This window comes from Chinchilla lanigera, unplaced genomic scaffold, assembly GCF_000276665.1.
Source record: "Chinchilla lanigera isolate Chin_1 unplaced genomic scaffold, ChiLan1.0 scaffold00089, whole genome shotgun sequence".
Lineage (NCBI taxonomy): Eukaryota > Metazoa > Chordata > Mammalia > Rodentia > Chinchillidae > Chinchilla > Chinchilla lanigera.
In genome coordinates, this window is record NW_004955490.1 from 6,270,039 (window position 1) to 6,284,124 (window position 14,086).

Genomic DNA, 14,086 nt, shown 5'->3' on the forward strand with positions numbered 1-14,086 from the left:
CTCAAATCACTGAAAACTAAACCAAAGAGAAAACCTTAAAAGCAGTCAAAGGTAAAAGACACATTATATTCAAAAGAGCAATAATAAAATATTTGCTTAGCTTCATGACAAAAATAATAAGAGCCATAAGACAAAGTTTTGACTTTATTACTGGAAGAAATAACTGCCAACCTTGAGTTTTATACATGGCAAAAATAACCTTCAAAAACAAAACTAAAATAAAAACTTTTCTAAACAATATCTAGGAGAAATTTGTCACCAACAGACACTCAAAAATTCTAAATGCTATTCCTCAGTAGAAGGAAAATTATTCCAAATGGAAACATAGAAATGCAGGAAGGAATGAATAGCAAAGGAAGGGATGAATCCAAATGAATGTCAATTTATAAAACAATAAAAATAATATCCTGTGGGGCTCATAATGTATGTAGAATTTAAATGCTTGATGATAGTAAAGAAAGTTCAGAAGAGAAATAGAAGTAAGGTGTTTTACTACAAGCTGCTATCTCATGATCTATGATATCTTTTCCAGATTTACCATCATATCTATATATTTATCCCACCTTTAAAATATATTTCTTAGAAGTTTGAAAACAACACTTTTCCTTTTATTCCAGTTACATGGCCTCAACATAGCAGCAAGGGAAGGTGGAAAACATAATCTTCACCTGGAAAGCACAAGTATTCAGCTAAAACTTGGGGTTTCAATTTTTAATGAACAAAGTAAGAGTGGACATTGAGCACAGAGAAACTACCAGTTTCTGCCATAGTACCCCAGACATGTGTATAACTAATCTGTAGAGTTATAAAGATTCTAAGGTATGGTGAGAGAGCACACAAGGATACATGTCAGTGGACCAACTGGTCAGAGGGTATTGTCCTAGATACTTTTCTCATTGTTGAGACAAAATACCCAACACTGAAAGTTAAAGGAGGAAAGTTTTATTGTAGCTCATAGTTTGTAGAGGTTTCAGTTCATAGTTCATAGTTGGTGGGGTGGCATGGCAGAGGGGCAGCACAGAGGAGAAACAGTTCATGGCAGGCAGAAGGTAGCAAAGCAGTGAAGGAGTGAAGAAGTAGCAAGCAACAACAGCAGGCCTCTTTCTGTTCCTTATCCAGGATACCTGCCCTTAGGGTCAATGACACTCACGTCTGGAGTGGGTCTTCCCGTTATCCAACCCAAAACTATGCCAAACCAATCAGTGGACTAATTTACTAATCACAACCTTAATCCCATCATCATACACTTACTCCCAGCATCTCACACTTAATTCCAGCATCACACACTGTAGATCTTGCCACCTCTAAAAAGCCCCATCTATGATGACATGAGGCTTTGGGGAACATTTAGACACAAGCCATAACAGACATTTTAGAAATTTTGGGCTGGGGATTTAGCTCAGCGGCAAAGCGCCTGTCTGGCAAGCGCAAGGTTGTGAGTTCGGTTCCCGGTACCGGAGAAAAACCAAAAAAAAAAAAAAAAAAAGAGAAAGAAATTTAAAATATGCTCTTTATGCTGCACAGAGATATTATCTTGGAAAGGCTATGCAAAACATCTAAGCTGTGGATTAAATAATCTTGAATTGATCAATATTTCACTGAATGAGGATGGATGATTGGAGTGGAGCTTAGTGGGTAGAATCAGGTTTGTAGTTAGTAGTAAGGAGAAGGAAGAAACTTTGTTATTGGTGAAGATGTGAGATTTCTCCTTATAAGAATGGCAAAATCTGCCACTAATGAGTGGCCCACTTGTAGGGTACTATGGTGTCTCTGAGATGGACTTTATAGATGGACTTGTATCAATAGATATAGCCTGAGAAATAAAGCCCTAGAGGGCTGAGAGCAGTGTTTTGAGGGATGGGACAAATGCTAGAAGTAAGAAGGTGACTATTTGTCTAACCCAAAATGATCAAGAACATCCAAGAAAACAACTGACAAATAGAGTAGATACCTTCAGTAGAAAATATGCCCAAAGAGACCATTTGAGAGTGATCCAGAGGATCCTCAACAACACATACTTCCCATTACTGGGAAGGATGCTACTAGCTTCACTAATGGTTGATGTTCAGAGGAAAGTTTAAACTGCCTTGTTTCTGGAAGGAAGTAAATGTGAGATGACAGCGTCACGTGAAAGCAAAATGAAAGGCAATTTCTGGGTTGTAGATTGCCTGATGGCCCTGGGAGATAGAAAAAACATCTGAGCAATCCCTCCTCTGAGACAAAGGGCAGTACAGATGACTACCGGCTCTAAGAGAGGAAGGAAAGGAGGAGACAATTAAAATATAACTTCCTATGTCAAAACTGTTATTCCTGTGTACAGTTTAAAGAGGAGGGGGTAAAAATGGAATCGACCACCTTAAGCATGAGAGACAACTGCAGGACTAAATGAGGAGAAGGGTAAAAAACAAAGAAAGATAATAAGATGTTATGGTTTGGGGTTGTTATTGCAAGGGGAACAATACAATACATATGTGCAAAATATGTGTACAGAGGCATTTAATATTGCAGTTTTTAACTGAAAAAAGGTGGAAAAATGGATATACCCAGTGGCAGAAAATGGCTAAATAACTTGTTGCTTAGTCAGCCTGAAGTACTTATATTCAAAATGCCATGGTCCTGTAATCATTAAGTGTGTCAGGTTGATTGGCTTGGGAGCAAGCTAGTGAATTAGTAAAGCATACTTCTGGGCATGTCTGGCTGGGTTGTGGAGGCTTGATTTTGGGTAAACTATTTGGACCTTTACTCCTTCCTCTCTGGCAGATATTCACCCACCCTCTGCATCACGGCCATCATGAATTAAGCAGCCTTGCTCTGCCATGCCCTTTGCCATGATGTTTCTCTGAGCCAGGTAATCGTGGATGGAACCCTCTGGAACCCTGAGCTAAATAAACCTATCCTCCTTTAAACTGTGGGTATTAGGTATTTTGCCCAGCAATGGGAATTCTAACTAATACAAGCCCTTGAGACAAAAGCCAAACCACTCTATTGTGAGTCTAAGAGTAAACTTAGCTTGGAAGATAGGGTGGGGCAAAAGGGAATGTTTCTCAGAGCACAGAAGTTTGGATAAGAACTCAGGAGAGGGGAGGACAGGTTCAGAGCCTGCAACAGTGTAAACTTTGGGAAGCCTTAAAGTACAGGGTCTCCGGAAGAGAGAATGGGCATGGAAATCGGCCTCCCAGGTCCTAGTTTTGCCACTGGCTTCCCGGGTAGTATTTGTAAATGGAAATGTCTGGTTTCTCCTGCCACTGTTTTTTTTCCATTTGGAGAACAGTATCTCCCAAATTGTCCGTACCTGCATCACCTCTGCTTCAGCTAATTTCTCTTCTGTTCTCTATTCCCAGGATTGCAGTTTCTCTCAGAAAGGATCCAAAGCCAATGAATTATTAGTTCTGAGATTGGGCCCAGACCACTGGGAATCCCGGGTATCACAAATGAATAGATGGGCTGGGGATTTAGCTCAGCGGCAAAGCGCCTGCCTGGCAAGCGCAAGGTCGTGAGTTCGGTTCCCGGTACCGGAGAAAAACCAAAAATGTTCTAGACTCTGTGGTTTAGTTACATCATGGTAAAAAATAAAAAAAAAAAAAAAAAAAAAAAAGGTAGATTTACAAATGAATAGATGAATAAATTAGAGAAATTGTTGCCAGAGACCCTTTCAGAAACAACAGGCTACAGTTTGGGGGACAAAAGCTCAGGAAGAAGACCGTGCTGGCCATGTCTGGGAGCTCAGGGTTCCAAGACAGACCAGAGTACATGGGCTTGATTAAACAGTGCAAGCTTCTCTCACTGATTTCCCACTCCTGAGCAAGAAAACTGAAATTAACAATGCTACAGTCTACTTTCTTTCTGGTTACAAAAAGACCACTTAAACATATATTTGCAAATGCTATTGTTTTTCTTTAAGACCCATAATCAGGGTGGTCTAACCTGTGTCTTGTGATTCTTTTTTTTTTTTTTTTTTTGAGTGAAGAGAAATTGTCCTAAGTCACATAAAAATATACAATATGGTTAATGTATATAAGAAACAAAACTTTTTTATTTAAAAAATATCTTATTATGACATTAAAAAAGGACAAAAATAGCAGGCCTAAATCTTTTTGTTTAAACAGCAACATACCCGACTCTACCTATATTAATCTAAAACATTTTGTGGAGACGGAATAACTGTCTTGTAAAAGCAGTGGCAAGGTTTAGAATGAGTATCTGGTTGTGCACAGTAGTCTTTATCAATTGAGTTATCATAAAAGAAACAGAATTTAGGGAAGGCAAGAAGCCAATATCCAAGTCAAAAAATACAATAACTGCATTTGTATATGTAGCATCTTGCAAGTATTTTAATGTTTTGTGTTAGATTATCATACCAGCTGCTAGACCAGATAGGGCAAACAGTATCCCATGCAGAGCTGAAGAGAGAGGCTCAGAGTAAGTGAACTGTCCAAAGTTACAAAGCACATGGGGGGAGGAGCAGATCTCCTCTGGGTCTGAGATCAAGATTTTCCTCTTAGATACTATCACCACGTTTATCAAACCAGAGGTTGATATGCAGATGTTTGGGGCATTTAAGGAGGAAAGGAAAGGAAAAAATACATAAAATGTACTTTTTAAATACGTTATTTAAAAATCTCCTGAAATAACTGCTTATATAACATCAAAGCATGTTCAAATATTTCTGCTGGAATATCTTAATTCTCTGCATGGGCATCTGAAACAGGGTTACTTCTTCCCTGTTTTCACTTCTTTTTATTGTCATTTATTGTATTCCCACATTCTGCTATAGAGTAATCGGAACATGTGCTTCCTTATCTCTGGACTTGTAGTGCAAATTGAGAAATGGGAGGAAAAGTGATTCCCTTCATGGCCCTCAACAAAGAAGACAAGCTTGTGAGGAGACACTTGTAATTTAGGGTGACATCACTGACACAGCACCACTTTTGGAAAGCTGACCCTACACCTGCAAGAGAAAATGAAAATGGAAATATTATGCTCATTCAACTTTTTGTGTTTTTCAAACTGTTCATACAACCCTTTAAGAAGTTGTATAGATCAACTGAGCAGGTTATGATTAGCATTTCCTTTTTCTTCTTTTAAAAAAAAATCTTTTGAGATGAAGTCTCACTATGTAGTTCACTTTGGCTTTGAACTCCTTATATAGGCTGGCTTGCAGTTTGCAGTGATCCTCCTGTCTCAGCCTCCCAAGTGATGGGATTACAGGCATGCGCCACCATGACTGGCATGACTAGCGTTTTCAAAAAAAAAGGAAAACAAAACAGAAAATGCTAGGAATACATTGCAAATGCTAAACATGAGTTTCGGATATATTTTCTTGGTTTATTTATGCTACTGTACACTGCGTTGTCATATGAAATATACCCATTATTGTGAGTTATACTAAAACTTTTGAAAGCTACCTAAGGATGCATGTACCTCAATCCTAGATTTATGTTATATCCTAAGACCTTCCATTTGAGTCATTATTCCAATGATACTCTGTAGTTCTCTACCTTTTTTAGTCCTTCTCTAGAATGCTAGATAGACCTATACAGCCCTCTGAGAAATCTTTTGTGCAGAAAGCTGCATTTGGCAAAAAAACAAGTATTAATAGGATACAGAAAAGAATGATAACAAGTGTTTTGAAAAGTCAGATATGTCCTACCATCTCCCTTTAAATGAGTGGTTGTGTTAAAGCACACATATTTATGTTAAAGTACAAGTAGACAAGAATGAAACATGAATATATTTTTTACACTATATTACACACTTTTACAAAAAATATTAGTAAATTAATTCCCATTCTATCAAATTTCCTGCCTCACTCATTTCAGGCAATAGTTAATTCAGCAGAATTTCAGAATGCAACAATTTAGCACCTTCTTTGCTTTTAACTTTCCCAAATATTGTGCTATCCTTTAGCCTCACTGGTGCTAACTTTTTAGATAAACTGTATATACTAAGTAATTTAAAACACAAGGAAAATATTCTGACTCAAATTCATTGATTCACACATTCACACACACACACACACACACACACACACACAACTTTTAAAGTCTGTGGCTCTTCTAGACATATGGCCTAGTCATGAAATATAAATGACATGGTGACAGAGTTTGAATCATTATAGTGTTGCTACCAGCCTCCTCTACTACCTATGAATTTTATCTAAGTAGATGACTAACCACTTTTCCTTAGGTAAAATTTATCACCGCATTTCATCCATCGAAGATGCCACTGATCATCACTATTATTTTATGTATCAGTGAGAAGGGGGTAAGTTGATCCAACTGTGATACGGCATCAATTTAAGGTCCATATCACTTTCAGAGATTTATATGTGAAGATCACATGCATCTTTAAAGAGACTAAAACACTATTTGATTGTAAGGGCCATTATTTCTCACTGTTCTTAAAATGTCTACCGACATATTTTTAAATGCAGAATTGAAGTGAATGGAATTTTTTCTGGAATTGAGTTTTATTTTACTTGCCCTGCCTACTGACTATACATTTTGATTAGTTTCTCAAGGTTAAGTTTTCCAAATTCGCAGCAAAAATTTGACTGCTACATCAAACAGGTGATCTCAGGAATGTGAATACTTGGTAGAAAAAGAATAGTACGGGCTACAGAAAGAACAAAAAACAGTCCAAGTTTTTAACTACTGTTTTCAACATTTAAACATGATTTTTTAAAAACTGAGAACCTTCATATTGTAAAGAAATGTGTTTTAGAGTCTTAAAAATCAAAACACCTTAAAACATTATTGAGAAAACTTGCCACAGGCAAACTTTATTTTTCAAGTTATAAAAATATGAGCATGTCAAAAATACAGTCTAGTCCATACAAGAGCATGTCCATCCATTTCAAAGTTATAGTTTAGAGAAAGTAATTTACAGCTGTTCAGTTATTGCTACTTATACACAGCTTTTATTTGTGATTGTTCTCTACAATGAAAAGGACAATATTTGGGCATTTTTTATTGTTGCTAAAGCTGTTGTTTAAAAAAATCTAAGATAAGAATCACCTCACTTTTGAGTAGAATACCATAATGTGTCAATTCTGATTGGCTCAACAAGAAGGTGCGGTTTAAATATCAGTTCCATCCCCTTCCACTATTTAAGTTTGTTTTGGTAATATATCAGAAATACAGTGTATAGTTTTCTGCAAGACTAAATGAATTTAATAAAAACATTAATTTTGGCTGTAATGTATAAACAAAGCTGCATGTCTAGCTTAAAAACATTACAAAATTGCAAAGACTAGCAAGTTTTACCCAAAAATCACAGCCAGGTTTTTTTGCTTCAGAAGTATAGACATAAAAATTATTTTGTTCTTTTGAAAGTTATCATGATTATCTATTGTTCTGTTTTCCCTTTTAAAAGCCAAAGGCTTAGTCACATAAGAGAAAACTGTTTTAAGACAGATCTCTTTGTCCAATGCCATATGGAAGAATAAATCATAAAATCAACTTTAATTAAAATACTAGATGATACAGCTGACAGTACAAAGCATAGGGCGGGGAAACCACTCATTTGGGGGTGGGTAATACATAAAAGTCTCTGAGCCTGAAGTTTAAATGGAAGACTTAGAAGTTAAGGGTATAACAAAGAGAGACGAATGGCTTTGTTTCCAACTTTCCTGGTAGACCCTGTCAGGTCAGGCTTATTGCTGACATTTTACCCCCATTCTTGAATAAATTGAGATATATATTGATGACAATTCTCAGAACCTTTGTAGAAGGTAGAAACCAAGTACCAAAATGTTACCACTGGGTCATCCCCACTTTATTTTTGTCTTTAACCTTGGATTTTTGCATTTCCTCTTTCTCACATTAAAAACACCAGTTCTGCTATTACACATTCCCTAAATATACAGACCTGGAGCTGCCAAGAAAAATGTTTTTAGGTTTTGCTTTTAAGCCAAGTGTACTTAAGGGTTCGGTATCAAGAGAAAATAATTTTCACCTCTCTAGTTAACTCACTTGATAAGGAAACATGTCAACATAAGAAAATTTAGTATGAAAAAAGACTGTTGAACATCTCCACATTGAATTTTAATATGTCAGAGTATTTAGGTAAACCTAAATTGAACTGACCTGAAAAGGCTATACTTACATATTAAAAACTGCATTATGAGTATTAACTGAAAATAGGCAAGTTTTACTACAAAAATAATAATCAAAAAAATTCTACTTCCTCCCAGAGTGTTAGGTTGTGCTGACATCCCACAGATAGTATTACAAAAGGATTTTTGCAATAGGCTGGGTTCACAGTGAGTATGTTAGTACCACAATTATATGTCGAATAATACTTTGAGAATGTCATCAGTGGAATGTATAAAAGGCATGGCAAAAACTAGCATTAAAGCTCTTAAGGGCAACAATCCAAACTGGTAGTTACTAGAAAACATGCTACTAGGAATAAGAAAATATTGAAGAATTTTAGTTTCAGAACATACTAATTTATAGTGCTTTTACAATTCTGTTGCTGGACCGAAAGGACCAAAAAATTGACTTTTGCCCTTTTAACTATTAGCCCAGTCTTGAAAACGGAAGCAGTCACTTGCAATCTTCCACACGGTGCTGCTAGGAGTGGCTTGAGCAGTCAGCAGGAAGTTCTGGTTGAAGTAGTGCTGTCTGTTTCCATCAAATTTCACGGTTCCACTGGTCACCACAAGAACTGTATTCTGGGACTGTGTAGCTTGCTCTTTACCACACACACACATACATACACACACAAAGAAACAGGTCAGTTTCTGTCTCTAAATAAGCATATTTTCAGATTCCATTTCTTATGATCTAATGCTAAAAAATTCTCATAAAAGTTCTTTACCTTGATCATAATATTAAATATGTACATCCAAAGCCAGGAAACTAAATACTCATTTAAAAAATATTAAAACTAGTTTCACTCCAGGAAGGCTTGGGGGTGGTCTAAATAAAGAACTTATGTCTAGCATAGGAATATCTGCTCCCTGCATTAATATTTCATTAGTTTTTTGTGGAGCTTATTCATATTTTTGCTTAAGCTATTCAAGTACTGTATAAAAGAAAAAAAACACCCTGAAAAACTAAAGACATTGAGTACATCATCTAGAAGTGAATATTATGAACTGCATCAATCTACTCTGAATCAAGCTCTGCCTTGCCAAAAGTCATTCTTTCATGTAACACAGTGAAATTTTAATTGATTGAAAAACACATTAATTAGAGATAGGGCATAAATTTTCTCTGGAAATACTCTCTATTGACAAAAATAAAACTTATTCTTAACTTCTCTCACAACTTAATAAACTATAATCATAATCCATCAAAACCTGTCAGTGGGTCTGTGAAAAGAGACATACCTAAAGTAAGAACAAAAGTTTGAATGGACAGCTAAATTTTCATGACACTTAACTTGGTCAAATATATAAATACTTCTACCAATAAAAGGTGCTAGACACTTTTGATGTAAAAGCTGAGGGCTTACAAAGGAAAAAGGAAGTCCTTGAAAAATCATGATCTTACCATGTACTGGTTGGCAATCTAACGTATTAACCTGGAACTCACTAGAAGGCAACATCTCTAAGAAGTTATTTATTGCGTCCAGACCCACAACAACATTTCCATTCCATACTATAGTGGCCTTGTCCAGATACAGCCTGACAAGTGCCTAAAAAAAAGAGAAGTTTAGAAAATGGATTTTTTTCTAGGGAAGCAAATTCTAAAAATGAATTAAATGATTATAGATGGTATATAAACACTTTCATGGCTCTACCTTCATGTCTACTTATTTTGGCCCCTTGCCACTGTAAACCAAAGTGAACAAGGTGTGTGTCTCAAAATCTTGGCCTTAAGAAGTATTATCCTACTTTTTGAAGACTAGGCAATTAATACATGCTTAATAGTTCCTTTGGCCACAGGGAAAAACTTAACATCCAAAAAGAAGAGAGTCTTCAAGTTTTGCTTTCTCTTTTAAAATGAATTTAATGATCACAAGTTCCAGGGAACTCCAAATCTGCTTTTTGTCCCTTTTCTGAGAATTAATAAAGTCACCAATTAAGCCCTACTACATTTTAATCCTAGTGTTTATATACATGTGCTTGAGTTAGTTCTCCTACTACTCTATTAACATACTCAAGTCAGAAGAAATATGAGTACTTGTAGGAGCCTCTCGTAAGTGAAATGAGTTAAGGTCCAGGAGACGTTTTACTTACTTTATTCTACAATTTAATTTGGGATAGAAGGGCAACACCTACCCTGATGGTGGTAAGAAATAATGCTGCTTTTTTTGCTACTTTCATTTTGAAAGCAGTAAAGCAAGTAGACACTCAGGACAAAGCATAATAAACATCTATTGTCACATGCCTTCCTGCATCCCATGTCATCAAACATCAGTAGCAGAAACCTCTTTTACCTTTGCCTAAAAATACAGGTTTGTAGAGATAGATTATTTTGTACCTGTAGGATAGAAGCTCTCTTCAAAAAATAAATACAGCCTTATTCTGATAAGACACCCAGGGCAAGACACACTTGACCACATAGTGAAATAATTAGATACATAGTTTAGGTATAAATTACAAGAAGCAATTAAAGTTAGAATTTGGTCTGTTGAAGACTAAAAGTACCTATGCTATGTGGATCCTTTTGAGAGTGCCAGTTTTAGTTGTAAGACTTAATCAGAAATTTTCTGTTAATATATGAAATAAAATGGGCAAATCAAGAAAACTTCCTTAATGGTACTAGTAATTTACTGTAATAGTATTAGTCTTGTAATGCTACTGGTATTTCTTTAACCACACCTATTAAATGACAGGAGTAAGAAAAGTTCAGTTTTCCTATAATCCCAGCACTCGGAGGCTAAGACATGAGGATTGCAGAGTTTGAGGCCAGCTCAGGCTACATACTGAGTTCAAGGCCAGCCTGAGCTACATAGCAAGACCCTGGCTCAAAAAACCAAAACAAATTTCTAAACAAAAAAAATCACTTTTGTTTGATAGGGCTGGAAACTGAACCCAGGGGCTTTGCATTGAGCTATATGCCCAGCCATTTTTTTTTTTTAAAATTTTGAGACAGGTTCTAACTACCTGCTAAGTTACCCAGGTTGTGCTCACACTTGCAGTCCTCCTGCTTCAGCCTCCTAATGTGCTGAGAGTACAGGTGTGCACCACAACATCCAGCTAGGCTCGGCACTATACGAGGTGCAGTATTTAAATAAATTTCTACTTACCATCCTAAAAACAAAATGAGGTTAAGCGAAGTTAGCAACTCACCCGAGGTAATGGAACTAGGTAAAGACAAAGCTAGGATATGATTCCAGAGTCCACACTCCCAACACTACAGCACTCTTTGTGCAAGCAACTGGCTCTTAAATAATAAGTCCACAGTTATTGCTCAGGCAAGTCTGATAAGTGGCTTGCTCAACAACAACAAAAGATTTGGTATTTACTACAGAACAGGAGAGACTACAGCACTCACCCTTCTTCTTTTGTCCATCGTCTCATAATAAATATTGACAAATTCCTCGGCAGCTTTGCATGCCTGGTCTGCATAAGTCTTAAAATCCTACAAGAAAAATTTAAGAAAGGTAGATAGCCATCCCTCCAACCTCTAACAAACACAAAACTACCTACAGGAGCTGATGATTTACTCGTACCAGTATGTAGCTCTACACACAGTGCACATTCTTTTATATAAGTATGGGCATTTTAAAGAACAGGGCTCAAAAGTTCCCAATTTGTTTTTTGGTGCATATCTTTAGGACATGATCATCTCTTATTAGTCTATTTCGTTTCTTCTTTCACCTTCACATAAATTTATAATCTTTGTTTTGATAACTTAAGCAAAGGAAGAGTTTCAATATTTTACAAAATACTCATCTTAAAACGATGCAGCCTGAACCTTAAGAAAAGGAGGGGGTGGTTGTCACCGAATAAACTATGAGTTGATTTCTCTTCAACAGAGAAATTATGACCAATCTCAAAAATTGAATGAAAAAATAGGTTAAAAATGAAGTTCTATGACTATTTGATATACTAGGCAGCTCCACACAACCCTTCTCACATTATGTAACCATTCACCTCTGTTGGTCAAAGAACTGATAAACCTAGGAAAATAAATACTGATGAAGTTGTCGCAGGATAGGAGAATTAAATGCATCCCTCTCAGCTACTTGCCGGGCTAGACTTACTTTTTTTTTTTTTTTTTTTTTTTGGTTTTTCTCCGGTACCAGGAACCGAACTCACGACCTTGCGCTTGCCAGGCAGGCGCTTTTGCCGCTGAGCTAAATCCCCAGCCCCTAGACTTATTATGTGTATTAAAAACAATGAATCTCCAGATTGATTTCTTTCTCAAGGGATCAAAAGTGATTTTTAGGGCGGGAAATAATAGAAGGAATGAAGACTGTAAGCCATAGACAACAGACTCCAACATCCAAATCTTCTGTTCAGTTCACAGCTCCTTCTGCAAAGAGAGCGCAATCGCACAGCAGCGCGCGTGTGAGTGTGTGTGTGTGTGTGTGTGTGTGTGTGTGTGTGTGTGTGTGAGTGGGGTGGGGGGAAGAGCAAAGTGGGCCCCGCCCCAGAGGCCGGCGGTCCAGACCCTGATTCGCCGTTTGCCCACGTGACCAGCAGCAGCCGGCGCCCCTCCCTTCCGCCGCCCAAGCCCGGGCGCCAGGTGCTTGCAGCTGCACCGAGACTCACCACGGCCATGGCCATCAGGGAGCCCGAAGAATTCTTGTCCGGCTGTGGCGGCGTCACTTCGTCCTTCCAGATCCGGCTCCTTTTGCTGCTGGATGATTAAATATTTAGAAAGAAAGCGAAACCCGCCAAACGCACACAATTTTCAGCCCGCCCATTCTCTCCCGGAAATAGCTCGGTCCGTAGTTAAAAACCCTCCGATGTTCCAACCTTAAATCTAAATCGCACCTCCTTTCAGTTCCAACCGATCCCGCCGATCCCCCTTCTTTATTTACTTGCCGAATATTTCTTAGTTTAAAAGAAAAAAAAATCTGCTTTTGTAAACCAGGTGCTCAAAACGAAAGCACGCTAATTTCCCAACAGGCGTTCTAGCCAAACTAAAACCAAAACGTCCTATTAGCAGAAAGTCTTTACCCTGGGAGGTGGAGTCAAAAGTAGTGGATAACCAATGAGAAAAGTAAGACACCTGTAGACCCGTAGCCAATAGGAAAAGGGAGTGGGAGGAGTTTGAAGAAAGGCGCACAATCACACAGCACGCTCCAGGCAGCAACGGTTTAGCGTTCTGGCACATTTTCGAAGACCTCTTCCCTGGACGCAGCCTCGGGGGTACCACAAATTATAGTTTGATTTTGTATTGCCCTTGTTCAACCGAAAAGCCTCATCCAGTTCCATTTTGAGAATATTAAACGTGTCTGCCACACCACAATAATTCAAATACCAATCACTAGGCTTTCACTACTAGTTATGAAGTAAATTCTATTATCTTATCATCACTGGATTATACCTAAGACAGTGATTAACCTGCACAGGTTTTGTCATAAACTAATGGCTTCACTCTACCCACCATTCCTTCAAACCTTTCATTTCAAAACAACCAAGGATTTTCAGGCTGTCAAATTACATATCTACAGTCTCTATATTCTTACTCTTTGTAGCTGGCTTGTCGATCCTCATCATACTCTTTCGGTCTGTGGTGTCTTTCTCTGTCTTCCCGATACCGATCTCTTCTAAATTTACTCATTCTTTCTCCGCGACCCTTCGCCTAGCCAGCTGTAGTAGCAACGGCTTCTCAACACTACTCTCCTTCCGCTTCCTTTGTGCCCTGTCTGACGTCACTTCCTGGAGAGACTAACCCCGCCTACCGTCTGTTCTCCGTTACTATTCATATACTAATGAATATGAGGCTGGCAATATAGCTCAGCGGCACAGTGTCTGCCTGGCAAGCTCAATGTCCTGAGTTAGATTCCTGAATTCCTTTGTATTCCCTGAATACAAAGATTGATAAATATTTATTAAGCATTTGTCGTGTGTCAGGCATTGTATAGGCACTGAATATAGACTGGTGAACGTCATAGAGAGGATAAATACCCTCATGAAACTTGTAGTGTAAACCCCTTCTCCCTTAATTTGTGTGTT

At 37.7% G+C, this 14,086-nt stretch overlaps 1 protein-coding gene across 4 annotated transcripts; it reads right to left on the reverse strand.

The window, feature by feature from the left end:
* Positions 1 to 6,752: 6,752 nt before the first annotated feature.
* Nxt2 (nuclear transport factor 2-like export factor 2) lies at positions 6,753 to 13,730 on the reverse strand. 4 transcript variants are annotated; one of them, XM_005404667.2, is made up of 5 exons: positions 13,597 to 13,730; positions 12,674 to 12,758; positions 11,451 to 11,537; positions 9,501 to 9,645; positions 6,753 to 8,697 (listed from the first exon to the last, which is right to left on the reverse strand). In XM_005404667.2, exons 1-5 carry the CDS (start codon positions 13,689 to 13,691, stop codon positions 8,516 to 8,518), a joined length of 594 nt encoding a protein of 197 aa, XP_005404724.1. In that variant the 5' UTR covers positions 13,692 to 13,730; the 3' UTR covers positions 6,753 to 8,515. The 4 variants fall into 4 exon arrangements, with proteins under 4 accessions (XP_005404724.1, XP_005404723.1, XP_005404725.1 ...); XM_005404666.2 differs by having other exon boundaries at positions 12,674 to 12,761; XM_005404668.2 differs by lacking the exon at positions 13,597 to 13,730 and adding an exon at positions 12,899 to 13,055.
* Positions 13,731 to 14,086: the final 356 nt, after the last annotated feature.

Bases quoted from the DNA above. Each gene is read 5' to 3' on its own strand.
- Nxt2 (XM_005404666.2), bottom strand. From the start codon at position 13,691: ATGAGTAAATTTAGAAGAGATCGGTATCGGGAAGACAGAGAAAGACAC. The intron at 11,538-12,673 runs GTGAGTCTCGGT...TTTTTCTTGTAG, and splicing joins CCCTGATGGCCATGGCCGTG to GATTTTAAGACTTATGCAGA. The intron at 8,698-9,500 runs GTAAGATCATGA...TGTGTGGTAAAG, and splicing joins AGATTGCCAACCAGTACATG to AGCAAGCTACACAGTCCCAG.